Source organism: Planococcus citri, chromosome 5, assembly GCF_950023065.1.
Source record: "Planococcus citri chromosome 5, ihPlaCitr1.1, whole genome shotgun sequence".
In the NCBI taxonomy this organism is placed as follows: domain Eukaryota; kingdom Metazoa; phylum Arthropoda; class Insecta; order Hemiptera; family Pseudococcidae; genus Planococcus; species Planococcus citri.
The window spans coordinates 30325974-30340736 of record NC_088681.1 but is presented as its reverse complement, the minus strand read 5'-3'; the positions used below and the strand labels follow the sequence as shown (position 1 = coordinate 30340736).

At 32.6% G+C, this 14763-nt stretch overlaps 3 protein-coding genes across 4 annotated transcripts in view; 1 reads left to right on the top strand and 2 right to left on the bottom strand.

The window, feature by feature from the left end:
- The window catches only part of LOC135847512 (liprin-alpha-1-like), a 49137-nt gene extending 44631 nt beyond the window's left edge, over nt 1-4506 (bottom strand). Inside the window, exon 1 of the mRNA XM_065367065.1 lies at nt 4218-4506. The gene's annotated coding sequence lies outside the window, so the exon portion shown is untranslated. The remainder of the gene's footprint in view (nt 1-4217) is intronic.
- Nucleotides 4507-4723: 217 nt separating this feature from the next.
- LOC135847092 (uncharacterized) lies at nt 4724-6216 on the bottom strand. Of its 2 annotated transcripts, none has more exons than XM_065366499.1 (2): nt 5998-6216; nt 4724-5485 (listed from the first exon to the last, which is right to left on the bottom strand). In XM_065366499.1, the coding sequence occupies exon 2, from the start codon at nt 5480-5482 to the stop codon at nt 5021-5023; it is 462 nt and encodes a 153-aa protein (XP_065222571.1). In that variant the 5' UTR covers nt 5483-5485; nt 5998-6216; the 3' UTR covers nt 4724-5020. The 2 variants fall into 2 exon arrangements, with proteins under 2 accessions (XP_065222571.1, XP_065222572.1); XM_065366500.1 differs by lacking the exon at nt 5998-6216 and adding an exon at nt 5730-5880.
- A 2766-nt stretch (nt 6217-8982) lies between these two features.
- On the top strand, nt 8983-14318 carry LOC135848354 (tubulin alpha chain-like). The gene is made up of 8 exons (XM_065368254.1): nt 8983-9140; nt 9219-9343; nt 9441-9572; nt 10645-10779; nt 10862-11066; nt 12480-12737; nt 12831-13132; nt 13209-14318. Exons 1-8 carry the CDS (start codon nt 9065-9067, stop codon nt 14121-14123), a joined length of 2148 nt encoding a protein of 715 aa, XP_065224326.1. The 5' UTR covers nt 8983-9064; the 3' UTR covers nt 14124-14318.
- The last annotated feature ends 445 nt before the right edge of the window (nt 14319-14763 follow it).

Below are 14763 nucleotides of genomic sequence, written 5' to 3'. Positions count from 1 at the left end.
TGGCCTTGAGAACCAGCTACTGACCTACATACTAACCTACAGTTTACGTGTACGTCGTACATAAGTCTACGACAGCACCGCTACGCTATCTATTGTAATTTTAATGTACATTATTATAAATCTATCATCTATCTACCGAACCTACGTCGAGGAATGTCTCCTGAATGAGGAGGGAAAGGGGAGGGTGAACGTTGAATTTCGCTTCAAATTCCTTTTTAAAAAACACCTTGAAATCCAACTTTTCAGCTCTCAATAAAGTCGACGTTATTCCAAAAAAAATTGGAAAACTTTTGTATTGAAAAATCTACAATATAAAATATGTACGTGTAAGCAAGCATTTCTGTTTGAACGTGTTATAGGAATTTTTTTCAAGTTGACGTCAATAAAATTATATGTGAGTGCTAAGAAAGAGATAAAAATTACTCAATTTTAAAAAGCCATTGATATGTAAATAACACCACTCCAAAGAATACAAGCTTTGATGGACAATACCACGTCTGCAACTATTCGTACATATGTAATTCTAAGAATGAGATACACACAATAGTATACAGTACACCTGCCCGAAAAAATTCAATTACATTTTGCAACAAATTACTAATTACTTACAAAGATGAAAAAAAAGGGGGAAGGTAGAAAATGAATAGGTAAATGAAAAAATTCTAATAAAATTCAAAATAAATAATAATTAATGAGATTAGGTATTGGATTTAATTCATCATACTAGGTTATTCAACCTTTTTAAAAACGAAAATCGGCCGTGATCGATTGAAATATTCTTAGGTCCTCATGATTTCAAAAACACAAAATCAAAGTAATTTTTGAATTCATTTCTTTTCTTTTTTAATTAAACCTGATTGAATTCTTGCGAAATTGGAATCAGAAAGTATTTCATCAACTCATCAAGCAAATCTAATTTTTGATAAAATTAATCATCTTCTGGATCTATTGAAAATTTAAAAATTCAAAAATGGAATAAATTTACCATCTTTAATTTTAAAAAATTTAATGCAGTAATTATTTTACTTAATTCGGTTTTTTTGTTTTTTTTTTTTTTTTGAAAACTTGATTGACGACTTTAGGAAGTAAAATTGAGCAAATTAAAATGCAGTAAAGTAATTGAAAAAAAACTCGTTTGATGAAATTTTTTAAAAATAATAAATTTTTCGACTGAGGAAAAGAAAACAATGAACAATAGGCTATGATTGTAGGTAAAATTCCTGCACAGCCCCTCTTTTCTTTCCCTTTGAAGGGGCAAATGATTGGAAACTTTCAACTTCATCCTACAAAAAAATAATCTAATGTACCTACCTATGATTCAAATACCTACGAAGAAATTTTTGTCTAAATTCATCCTTATTAACAAGGTAAATGCTTATAAATAATTAATTATGTTATTTTCAATTTTTTTTTTTTTTTGAAATGTACTCGTAATATGAGGCGTTGAACAGTTCTGTTTATTGTTTAACTTTGTTTTAAAAGTAGAAATGGTTGCAAACAAATTGACGTAATTTTTTGTTTTTTTTTTACAATTAAGTATTGAATATTCAGAAATAATTCGTGTCAAAAAAACGCGTTATAGAATATGTATTTTCTTATTAAAAAGCAAAATTGAAGAAATAACAAATTATAATGTGATTTAAGAACTCGTTTATTGTAATTTATTGCGATTTCGACGCGTTTTAGTCAAAAATCGACCACTTTCAAGCACAAAATAACGAAAATACTCATTTCCGATACGACACGTATCATTTAAATATTTGAATTTAATCAAAACATTACATTTTTAATATCTACATAATATAAAAATGTTTTTAAAAAATATTTCTTAACTTTTTATTTCGAAATTCAAAATAATATGTTTGTATTATAATTCATTTAATGAAATATTTGAATAATTTTAATATTATTAGGTATTAAAAATAAATAAAATGATTAAATAAAACAATGGAAAAGAATAAACGTATAAAAGTAATTCCAATTTCCGATCAATTCAAAAAAATTGAATTAAAACTATAGGTATATTTTCAACCTTCAAAGTCAAATTATTGGTGTTGGTTTCCAGGTTCCAGATATTCTGATGTCTTCAGTGGATCTTAGATTTCATATTCTCTTTTTGACATTTAACTACTTAGAGAATTTTGATTTCACTTTTAGTTTACCTATTTACTTGGCTACCAATATTACCAAAAATGAAGTTAAAAATCTCCCAAATTTTTTACATCATTCTACTTTAAAAGAAAAAAGAAATGATGCCTACTAATCCACTGGAAAAAAATCTCCAGAATAGAATTAAACCCTCGCCTTCCCAAGGTTTTTAAGGAAAATATTATTCATCATCATCAATATTCAAAAAAATTTTAAAGCTGAACTGAAACACTAAAACTAAAAGTTGGGCAATGGAAAGTTTTGGTGCTGAGTAGAAAGCTTGAATTCTCGAAGCTTCAATTCTGTTTTTTGGTAAAATTAAAATTGTCAAACACTCGCTTTTTGGCAAAAAAGTGACATAAATTCTCGCTTTTTAGCAAAATTTCTGAAATTTTTCCAGAAAAATTACCCAAAAGTCTCGTTTTTTTTTCCAAAACAAAAAATTGTAACTCTTTTTTAATATAGCAGAATTTTTGCTAAAATTGCCGGAGTCCTGTTTTAAAAAAAAAATCGCTTTTTAGCAAAAATGCTGCTGGTTTTTGTATTTTGTTCAAATTGTCAATTCTCGTCTTGTGCCAAAAATTGTCAAAAATTCTTGCATGTTCAAAAACTGAAAAAATGTTTTGCATTTTTGTAAATGGCTAACAATTGTCATTTGCTTGCAATAAAAATCCAACTCGCTTTTTTGACAAAAATTACCAAAAAATGTAGTTTTTTGTTGAAATTATTAATAGTTCTTGCCTTGTGCCAAAAATCGAAAAAAATTCTCGCAATTTTCAAAAATTGTAAAGAATATTTGGATTTTTGTGAATGGCTAAAAATTATTCTTTCGCAAAAAATTCAAAAAAGTCTCACTTATTAAAAAATTGTCCAAAAGTCTCACTTTTTTGTCAATGAATGCGAAAAAAATCCTGCTTTTTGCTACAAAATTGACAAAATAGCATGTCTAAAAATTTTCATTTCTTTTTCAAAAATTCCAAAATAGTATATTTTTTAAAAATAAAATAGCCCAATCAATCTCATTTTCTAGCTAAAAGTTGTCAAAAAGCCATACCTTTTGCTGAAATTGTCAAAGTCTTGATTTTTGTTGAAAATTGACATTTTTTTGTAGAAATTGCAAAAAATCACACTTACAAGTACCTAGTCAAAAATTTCCAAAAATTCACTTTTACTAAATTTACTAAAATGTTGCAAAATGGTAGTAAGTACCTACTCTTTTTTAAAATGACGGTTTGTCACTCTTTTGGTTACTTTTTCGAGATTTTTCGGTCACCAAAGTTACTTTTTTGTAACAAAATTTGAGTAGGAGAAAATTTTGATTTTTGTGGTTGAAATTTTTAGCTGCTTAAATTACTTAAATTCTCTTACTTTTTAGTTTTTGGAGAAATCCAAGCTCGCATTGGACGCTCTAGAATTATCTACCTAGGTATTCATTAAAAATCAACGAGCAGAAAAACGAAAGAACTTGATCGCACATCTAGAAAATTTTACTACCAAACAAAATCACTAGTGTAAAAAAATGAAAAAAGCAATATCCCAAAATTCAGAAATATATCATTCAACTTCAAACCACAATATTCTACCTACCTTTCTCATGTCTGGGAGCATTTAAATGTTCGTCTAAATGAATCAACACGTGTTGAATTTGGAACATACGAATTTCAGAATATCAGGTCAAGTACATAATTATTATAATTTTTAAAAATATACGTATACTTCGAGCTAAAAATGTCATTTTTGTATCACTTTCCTGCACAGATTGACAGATTGCATATCTTCTATTTTTATATTAAATTCATTATCTACTTTATTTCCATCCAAAGCGTTATAAATATCTAGTAAAAATTTCGGAGCAGAAATTTCCAATTCCAAAGGATCATAATATTTTTCGGGGTTTACAAGATTTCTAGAAATTCCAGCATGTTCTTCCAAATATAATACAACTATCTCCTTCGCTGAGTTGAACTTTTCTCTGTTTGTTTTTCTAAATGATTACAGGAACGTTTAACGTTTAAGGAGCCACAATTTTAGCAAAAATTAAAATATTGAAGATTTGAATACCTACTTACTTGTTTTAAAATTTGTTTCCGTCGATTTAAATTCCAGTTATCTACATTTTTCATTTTACTCGTGCTTCGTAAAGATTACACAGATCTCAAACTTTTTTTTTCTTTCAAAATTGAATTTGAACCTCTTTTGGTAAAACCAGATTAAAGAATCACGAAAGATCCTAAATTCACGAAGATCACCCACTACGATTAAACCGAGTTTGAAGGGCTGCCTAAAACTTCATTTCCACCATTTAGAAAATTTTTTCATAAACAGTGAATTCAGAAATAACTGTTAGCTCCAGATGAACTCGAATCTACTACTAATAGGTTTAGGAAAGCAAAGATGTAAATTTAAACATTAGCTTTCGTCCCAGATAAGAAAATTTTGGCTGTTCTTCAAAAGTCAAATTATAAGTTTCAGAATTTGTCAAGAGTCTTAGAAAAATGAGAAATTCTACGCCGATGATTCACCACAAATCCGAATTTTTTGAAGTACCTATTATTCGCCAAATAAAAGTCGAACACTGTTTTGCTGTTTACTTTATTAATTATTCAAACTGGTTAACAATTATAACAAAAATACTTGAATATTTAAGCTCAATCACGAATACGACGAGCTAGACAACAATAACTATAACATAGGTAAATCTTAAACTAAGCGAAAAACTGTCAACCATCGTTTTGGAGCCTACATTTTTAATTAATCAATTAATTAGTAGACATTTTGAACAAAAATACTTAAATATTAAAGCTCATTCAGGAATACAAGCTAGACAACAATATAACATAAAATCTTAACAATAAACGAAGAACAATGATACTTATGAAGAAGCTTTTTCACCTCGAATACGACGAGCTAACTGAATATCTCTGGGCATAATCGTAACACGTTTGGCGTGAATGGCGCACAAGTTGGTATCTTCAAATAATGAGACCAAATACGCTTCGCTAGCTTCCTGCAAAGCGCTGATTGCGGCGCATTGGAAACGTAAATCGGTCTTAAAATCGGAGGCGATTTCACGTACTAACCGTTGAAAAGGTAATTTACGGATCAGTAATTCGGTGGATTTTTGGTATCGACGGATTTCTTGAAGGGCTACGGTACCCGGTCGAAAACGATGCGATCTTTTCATCTTTATGATTGGTTGCGCCTGGAACGTTTTACGCGCTACTTTCGATGCGGTACTTTTACGGGCTACTTTCAGTACTTTTACTTTGGCTGCCAGTTGCCTATGAGGAGCTCTTGTGGTCGATTTACGAGCCGTTTGCTTCACACGAGCCATTTTCTGTAACGTGACAAAATAAATACGTATGAGTGATGCAACGAGCTAGGTGTATTACTTGACGAAACGATAGAACAGATGTTGTGATATTTGAGAAAACATTTGGCCGGAATGTTGCACACATACACAGCATATGTATTTACATGGTAAAATTAAAACACCATTCGAGTGGTATTAGGAATATTATACGCGACCAGCTGAAAAAATCCTCCGAATTTACTTCACTTCATTTAAGGATGATACCTACTCGAATTTGATTCAATACAAATACGAAATATTGTACATATTATTTGTATAATATTTGCAATTTAGACTATGAATATTACACTGGACTACGTTAGGAAAACAAATAACCCATGAAAAAATATTGGACAAGTTGAACATTACGTAAGTTTTTTCGGTGCAACAATAAACGATTTCGCCGGCCGGAACAATGGCGTTATCAGTGAGACGAATTATTCGCCTGAAGACATTAATATTTACTCAAAATGAACACAAAAAAAAGGTGTACTCACTCAAATAATCGAAGAACGAAATTCAAATTCCTTGGTAAAACAGAACAAAGGGCAACAAAAGTCAAAAACCAATACCAAAACAAAATCTGCGTCTAGAGAATCCACAAAAGTAAAGTAACAAAACAAAACAATGCAACTTCAATTTCCAGTATTCTCTTCTTCTACTGCTGCCTGCTGCTACGCAATAAACGTTACTAAAATCCACCAATCACAGCACGTCTGTACAGTTGAGCAGAGAAAAATGCTTGGGTGGGGGTAACTCAAACAGATGCACACGCCAACGCGAAGCTGTTGCATTTGCGGTTGCAGAGATCAGAAATGAAGGCTTTCTGGGTTTTAAGTTTAGCGAGCAATTGACAAAATTTCATCTAAGTATATTATGTAGATTTCATGTTGGTAATTAATTATCCACTTTTTTCAGCCTCGAGTAGACGAGATTAGGCAAACAGCTCAGAGTTTGATTTGATTTCTGAAGTGATCGAGTTATTTACTGATTTTTCCAAAGTACCTAAATCGTCCTTTTCAATCGAATAATTCACTCATTTTTTTTCAAATAGGTAAATTTTTTATGAAAACTTTGAATTATCCACTGATCACATCTCTACTCTCACGTCTCAGTACTCTCTAGTCCTGTCGTTGTAAAAGTTTCTTTTTTTTTACTCCTCCAGAATTGAGTTGATAATACATGTGTTCGTCGTTAGATGCTTACAAACCTGAATGAACAACTTTTTTTAACTAACAAGAATCCATTTTTTAGATTTCCTGCAGACAAGATTAGAAAGGCAGCTCGAAATTGAATTTGATTTCTGTTGTGACTTTTCAAACAATAGGTAAATCTGTAGTTCAATTCAAAATATTCTTTCAAATAAATTTGTTGGAAAAATTAGGAATTTTGAACTTGAAAATTGTTTTAATTCAAAAATTTGAGTTAATTAATTTCAAGTGCTAAAGTGCGTTTTTCGATTACTGGTGAATTTTTGAAAATCCAATTTAGCCCAAAAATGAGGAAAAAACCAAAATTTTACCAAATTGACCAAGAGAGCTGAAATTTGAGATATACTCTAATTTCGACATACCAAATCGATTGGAAACGGTTTCAACCCGTTTTGAGCAGTTCTGGAGCCTCCAGCAGATTTTTGAAACTCGAAATTCCAACAAAATTCCATCAAATTAGAGTTGTAAAGCTTAAATTTATTCTGAAAACTAATTTCAATACACTACGAAGTAGTGCAGGTGACTTTCAAGTCGTTTTGGAGCCTCCAGCGACTTTTTGAAAATTCTTAAAGCCTCCAGCAGATTTTTGAAACTTTAAATTTTTACAAAATTTTATCAAAAGTGGAGATGGAAAGCTGAAATTTACTCTACACTCCAATTTTAACACCCTCTGAAGACGACTTCAGATGGGTTCAAGTCATTTTAGAGCCTCCAGCGGCTTTTTGAAAATTACTGGAGCCTCCAGCAGATGGAGTTGGCAAGCTGAAATTTACTTCGCAGACTACATGGTAGTTTCAAATGGTTTTGAAGCTTCCAGCTACTTTTAGGAAATTTTAATTTTCCAAAAAAACGCCATACAACCTTTCAAAAAACAATACGTTATGAAGTCAACTGCATGTGGGTTTCAAGTCGTTTTGGAGCCTCCAGTGATTTTTTGAAAATTACTGGAGCCTCTAGTAGATTTTTGAAACTTGAAATTTCCCCAAAATTCCATTAACCGGAGATGGAGAGTCGAAATTCATTCTGCAAACTAGTTTCAATACGCTAAGAAGTCGACTGCTGGTGGATTTCAAGTCGTTTTGGAGCCTCCAGCAACTCTTTGAAAGGTTGCATGGCGTTTTTTGGAAAATTGAAATTTTCTAAAAGTAGCTGGAAGCTTCAAAACCATTTGAAACTACCATATACTCGGCGAAGTAAATTTCTGCTTGCCAACTCCATTTTGATAAATTAATGTTGCGGGAATTTCAAGTTTCAAAAATCTGCTGGAGGCTTCAGGAATTTTCAAAAAGTCGCTGGAGGCTCCAAAACGACTTGAAATTCATCTGCAGTACTTCGTAGCGTATTGAAATTAGTTTTCAGAATAAATTTCAGCTTTAGAACTCCAATTTGATGGAATTTTGTGGGAATTTCGAGTTTCAAAAATCTGCTAGAGGTTCCAGAACTGCTCAAAACGGGTTGAAACCGTTTCCAATCGATTTGGCATGTCGAAATTAGGGTATATCCCAAATTTCAGCTTTCTTGGTCAATTTGGTAAAATTTTGATTTTTTCCTCATTTTTGGCCTAAATTGGATTTTCAAAAATTCACCAAAAATCGAAAAACGCACTTTAGCACTTGAAATTTTGACGGGTGATAAATTTTTGCATGATCTTTCGATCTACCTTTGTAATAAGGTTTGAAAAATTTTGTGCAAGTCCTATGTTGAAACGCAAAATCTACGATTTCGGCTGACCTGTCAATCAAAATGGCCGCCATTTTGTAAGTAAGGCCAACTTTTTTTGGGGCAAGTTTGCTTTAAAATGTTCCTTAGGATGTCCCCTTTAAGAAACAAGTTGTCTAGGAGGATTGGCCGGGGGGGGGGGTGCAATTACCTACTCCTATTGTCATTTATGCTGGACTATAAGTAGGTATATCTCGCAATAAATTCGTGAAATTGCTCGATGCGTGCATTAGGCAAAAAACTGCCAATTGCGCATGTTAGGCAACAAAGTAAAGTGAATTGAACTTATTGCGCAATTGACAGCTGTTTTGCCTAATGCACGCACAGAAAAATTTCACGGATTTAGCACCTACAAATGTTGCATAATAAATTGATATTATCCCACATAATGTGACATGCTTACGTTTTGTTATCTGTTAATACGAAAAGTAGCTCGTATTCCAGGAAAACTATACTATCATGAGATGGAATAAAAAGTATTCCCCCTTCCTCTTTCATTCGACCAACTCTACCATCGCTACCTCGCACCCTATCAGTTACATGCATGCCATATCTGAATGTGAATTATGAAGACGTACTGATGAAGTGATGATACATACATGTATTTGAATTTATTGGAAATTGATCGCGAGATATGGAAATGGAAGTGTTGATTTTGAAAATTCAAACAACCGATGAAGAAAAAAAATTCAGAAAAAAAAAGTTTCCGAGTAAGTTTGCTCAAGATACACTGTTACACACACTTACTTACTCAGATCTTCCTTTTAAAAAACTCATTGTTTTTACAGATATCAAGTCCCTTTTTGAGGAAAAAATACGCTGCACCACATGTGGAAAAGATTTAATGGAGAAACTAAGAAATAAAAGTAGAGTCGTACGAATACATCCAATACTGGATGTCTTATGGTGTCGGGTAGGTTCATAGTTTAATATTATGTACTTCCCTTCATGTTTGAGTACCTAATTTAATAATGCGTCATTACGTGCTAATTTTCCAAAATATTTCGTAGAAATGTGAAAAATTCTACGGTGATGGTGAATTCTCGGCTGACGAAGAAGACGGAAGACAGAAGTATTGCCGTTGGTGCGGCCAGGGTGGAAGTCTTTATTGTTGTAACAATTGTCCGGAAGTATTTTGCAAGGTAATTTTTCTGGAATTTCTTTTTCTTAGGTGTATAAAGCAATTAAGCATCAACATATGCGGCGCTGAATTAGTGTCATTGTCCAATACGTGCATCTCGCACGAAATTGTCCAATGCGTGCACTAGGCAAATTCGTCGGAAATATTGCGCGTATTAGGCAAAGTAGCTCTGAGTAGACTCGCTGCCAAACGCGTTCAGGTATGCAATAGAAGCTGCCAATTGCGCCTATACGTATAGTAAGAACTAAAAATTGCGCGGCAAATAAAATTAAACAGTGGAAATTGATCCTTGTGGCCCGAAACCCAGTGCCAAAATTTTCAGGTTGTTTTTCTGCTTCTACTGGGCCCATTAAAATGGATAAAATTGCAATATATGTAGTAATGCAATACCAATTTATATTCAATCATTTCCATCATTCATGGAAAATATTTTTTGATAATTTTTTGAACTCGTCTTAGTATACAAACTGCTATGTGTACTTACTTACTTCCGAGTTCCGTTTATGAATGATTATTCAATTTTCAATGGCACGTTTTTGGTAACTTCTTCCAGAAATGCAATCACAAAAGAATTAAAAGAGTTGGAAATGCAAAAATAGAACTTGATTTTTCCCACCTGAAGTCGTCAAATTCGGGTCAAAATCTTCTTCTCGCAACACACAACACTGTACCTAGTACCTATAGCTACCTACTTACGTATATCTAATATCACCGTATCAGGAAGATTCCCAAATCATACCATCAACTGAATTTATCAATTTTTTCATGTTTTATAATATGCTTAGATATGTGCATTTTATTTTCTTTCGAACTGACGTGTGCCAAATTAGGAACTAGCTCTAGACCATCTTCTGGAGTTACCTACCATCTTCAATTCAATCCTACTCATTTTCATCAGATATAATTATTGTATTTTCTGATTTAGAAAAATGTACCAGGAAAAAATCAAGTATTTACTAGGATGGGTCATTTTTCAACATTTTTCAAATTTTGATGAAACCTGGCAAAGAATTATAGCCAAATGACCTCAATAAGACAGAAAAAAATTAATCAATTTTTGGTCTTTTTTTCAGATATGTGTAAGACGTAACTTTAAGAGAAAATTCGCACAAGAAGTTATGGAAAACCACGATTGGAAATGTTTTATGTGCGTAAATCGGCCATTGTGGCCATTGCGAGCTATTTGCAATGCAGCAAAACGCATATTGGTAGGTACATGATCGATCAAAATATCTGCGAGTAGGTATTCGCATCAGAGTAGATCGTAAAATTAATATTTCGCCGTTACAGGGGACGAATGAAAGTTCCAGCGGGCCATCTGCCACTGCACCTATTAACGATAATTTATCATCCATGGCTGAACGTAACGACGATGCCAACGAGAAATCGATGATATCAAACAACGATTCATTGGCTGTCAACGTGTCTTCTATTATCGAATCCTTAAATAGTTCTGAAGAAAACCATTTAATAAATTTAGAATTTTTGAGAGACTAAGATATAACTTTCTATACCTATATGAAAAATTGTTGCATTGGTCAGTACGATTATCTGCTCTCGTAAGCTTACTTACATAGTGTTTAAAAATTGTTGAAAATTGTTACAACAGCTTTCAGAGATGAAACTTTATCCTTGCTTCGTACGGGCTAAATAGGTATACCTACAGTTTTTCTGTTTGTGAATTTTGCACCTAGAAAATATCTGTTCTAAGTAGGTACCTAACTTTTACAAACGTCAAATGTAAAGAAATTGGCTTTTTGTAGGAAGGTAATCTTTTACTAGGTAGTTACTTGAATTAGGTAGGTATGAGGTCTGCGAATTCAAGTACGTATAATCAATCAGGCCACACAGAAATCAATTGAAAAATTGCAAACTATTGAAAAAATTTATTGATGGTGTGAAATAAAAGGTGTTGCAGGTACTTGAATTATGAATAATTTTCAAAAACTTCAGCACTTTCTGAGAATCTATTGTATTATGTACGAGTATTCGAAATCATTCAGAAAATGTTTCAATCGAAAAATAAACTCTTTTTTTTACTTCTTGAAACATGACATTTCAGAAGTTATTGCGCTCACTTCATTCAAATCGAGTCTTTTTGAATTGTTTTTTAAAATTGAAATTTCTAAAAAAAAAAAAAAATGATTGAATTTCCAAAACTTTGAAGCCAAAAAACACTCAAACTCCTTGCATGAAAAAACATTATTGTTTCACCAAAGTATATCAAAATACGAATTTTCAAACGCTTTTGCACTCGCTTCGCTCGGGCCAATTCATTTCTCTTTTGCCAAAGGCATTCAAAAATTGAAAAAGGAAAACGAAAATTTTTCATGTCCTAATAGGCTACGAATATTTATTAAGTATACTTGTTTACTTATAAATTAGCAAAATTTTACATTCAAAAACTCGCCTTTTCATTAGGAAAATTTTGTAATTTTTTTTCATAGGTGTGTATGAATCGACAAATTTTTGGCTTACTCTACTGTCTAATTTTGAAATTTTAATGACGAAATAGCCAATTTTTATGATTTTTTAATACCTACGTAAATATTTTTGAAATACATTTTCCTATCGGATTTCCAACTCTTCATTTCTTGAAAACAACTTATTTTCAATTTAAAAAAAAAATTGAAAAAACACTACTTTCTCAATTACCTATTTATCAATAAATTTCCATCGCCATATAAAAATATCTGGCTTCTGTAATTCTCTAAAAATCATATTTATTTTTGTAATTGATAGAAAACAAGTAACAGAGACGGCTCAACTTTCAAGTCAGAATCGTTAAAAATTCAAAATTTTTATCTTTTGGGAAAGTCAAAATTATAAGTAGTTTTAATTTTTTCTGGAACTCAAAATGGTAAGTCGTACAGTTATTTCGGTCAATAATCTCAATTCCAAAATGTAGACGAGTATTGTTTACTAAACTGGAATCTATTTCAGCGTGAAGTATTGTCAGTACACATAGGTCAAGCTGGAGTCCAACTTGGTAGCGCTTGCTGGGAACTGTACGGAATCGAGCATGGAATCGGTCCAGATGGTTATCTATCTGCTGATACTGCAAAATGCAGTTCGATAGACTTTTTTGACGCTTTTTATCACGAAAGTTCATCCGGTAAACATATCCCTCGAGCGATTTTAATCGACTTGGAACCTTCAGTCATTAGTAAGTTTTGAAATAAACATTCCAACATAAAGAAAAAAATATTTTCTTTAGATTATAGGTACCTAATTTCAAGACTTATTCTTCTTTTATAAGGTGAAATTCGCAATAATCAATATAATTCTTTATTCAAACCTTCATCTTTAATTTGTGGTAAAGAAGATGCAGCTAATAATTATAGTCGAGGATTTTATACCGTTGGTAAGGAAATGGAGTATTCTATAATGGATATCATTCGAAGGCAAGCCGAAACGTGTACGAATTTGGCTGGATTTTTTATATTCCATTCAATGGGTGGTGGTACTGGATCCGGTTTAACGTCGCTGATTATGCAAAAATTAGCTGCCGAATACGCGAAGAAGCATAAACTGGAATTTGTTGTGTATCCTTGTCCAAGGGTATGTTGATATACCTACTAACTTTATCAGGGGCTTATTTAGTCGATCTAATTTGAATTTAATTGTATCTTTAAAGCTCTCGACTTCAGTGGTCGAACCTTATAACGCTGTATTAGTTTCTCATGGCACAATGGAGCATAGCGATTGCGCCTTCTTGGTTGACAACGAAGCACTCTACGACATCTGCACACGTCAGCTCTACATGGAAAAACCAACCTACGTCAACTTGAACAGAATTTTCGGCCAGGTCATCTCAGCGTTAACAGCTTCGATGCGATTCGACGGCTCTGTGAATTTAGATTTATCCGAATTCCAAACTAATCTCGTTCCATATCCCAGAATACATTTTCCATTAGTCACGTATTCGCCATTCCGTTCCGATTTATCCCTACAGCACGAAAAAATAACGCTGACAGGGATAACTCACGATGTATTCGAAAGATCCAACCAGATGTTACGATGTGATCCATCTCGTGGCATGTACATGGCGTGCTGTTTACTCTACCGAGGTCTTATTCAAATGAAAGAAATCACTTCGACGATCCGCGAAATAAAAAATAGTAAAGTTAGGTTCGTCGACTGGTGTCCCACCGGTTTTAAAATAGGTATAAATTTCCAACCTCCTACTTGTGTACCCGGTAGCGGATTATCCAAAGTCAACTTTTCGCTTTGCGCGATCAGCAATTCGACAGCTATTGCTGAGGTATGGTCGAGGATTAATTATAAGTTCGATTTGATGTTCGCCAAACGTGCCTTTACGCATTGGTTTATCGGCGAGGGTATGGATGAGCAAGAGTTTATCGATGCTAGGGAGAATTTAGCTGGTTTGGAGAAGGATTACGACGAATGTTGCAGACCCAGCTCGAAGCTCGACGACTCCGGTGAGGAAGAAGAAGGTACTTCGTATACGACAACCACGATGATGCCTCAAAGTACGACAAGAGATGATACCGCAGAAAGTATCATATCACAAAGTAGTGTTTTGTCGTAGCTTTTGATGAAATCGTGTTACTTGTTAGATTGTAAAAAATTTGTTGTTTGTTTTGTTTTAAAAATTTAAGATTTGTACAGATATTTTGACTCTTTTGTGTGTTTATTGTGAGTCACCAGCAACTTGTAAAAAAATGAAATGTATAGGTACCTATTCGTTATAATCATCTGTATGTACGAATGTTTTGAAATTAAATGTCGCGTTGATGATGAATTTTCTAAATTTAAATATTGCTTCAAATTTTATTATTCATTGATTGAGTGAAGAACACAATTTCTAAAAAAAAAAATCAAAAATCAAAATAGCAGAAAAAAATTTAAAAAAATTATTTTTGAATATTTCATTGGAACATAGAGAACATAGGTAGCCCATATGTAGAAACAAAGTGATAATGTAAATCAGATATCTCGAAATCTCAAGTTGGCCTATAAAGAAATACCTAGTATAATACAATACAAGCACCGAAAGTGAGCGTTTTTATGGCGAGCGAATGTTTACGGACCGAGCCGTTTCATGATATCAGTAATGAAAATGATTTTTTTAATTGAAATTCGTGTTGAGTATGTAATAAGTAAGCTTTATTTGCCAGTTGCCACACTTCAATTGTAACCATTACTGCGGTATTGTGAAAAATGATAGA

Coding starts and splice junctions, on each gene's coding strand:
- LOC135847092 (XM_065366499.1), bottom strand. CDS start 5,482: ATGGCTCGTGTGAAGCAAACGGCTCGTAAATCGACCACAAGAGCTCCT.
- LOC135848354 (XM_065368254.1), top strand. CDS start 9,065: ATGGAAATGGAAGTGTTGATTTTGAAAATTCAAACAACCGATGAAGAA. Junction 9,344..9,440: donor TGGATGTCTTATGGTGTCGG/GTAGGTTCATAG, acceptor AATATTTCGTAG/AAATGTGAAAAATTCTACGG. Junction 12,738..12,830: donor CTTGGAACCTTCAGTCATTA/GTAAGTTTTGAA, acceptor TTCTTTTATAAG/GTGAAATTCGCAATAATCAA.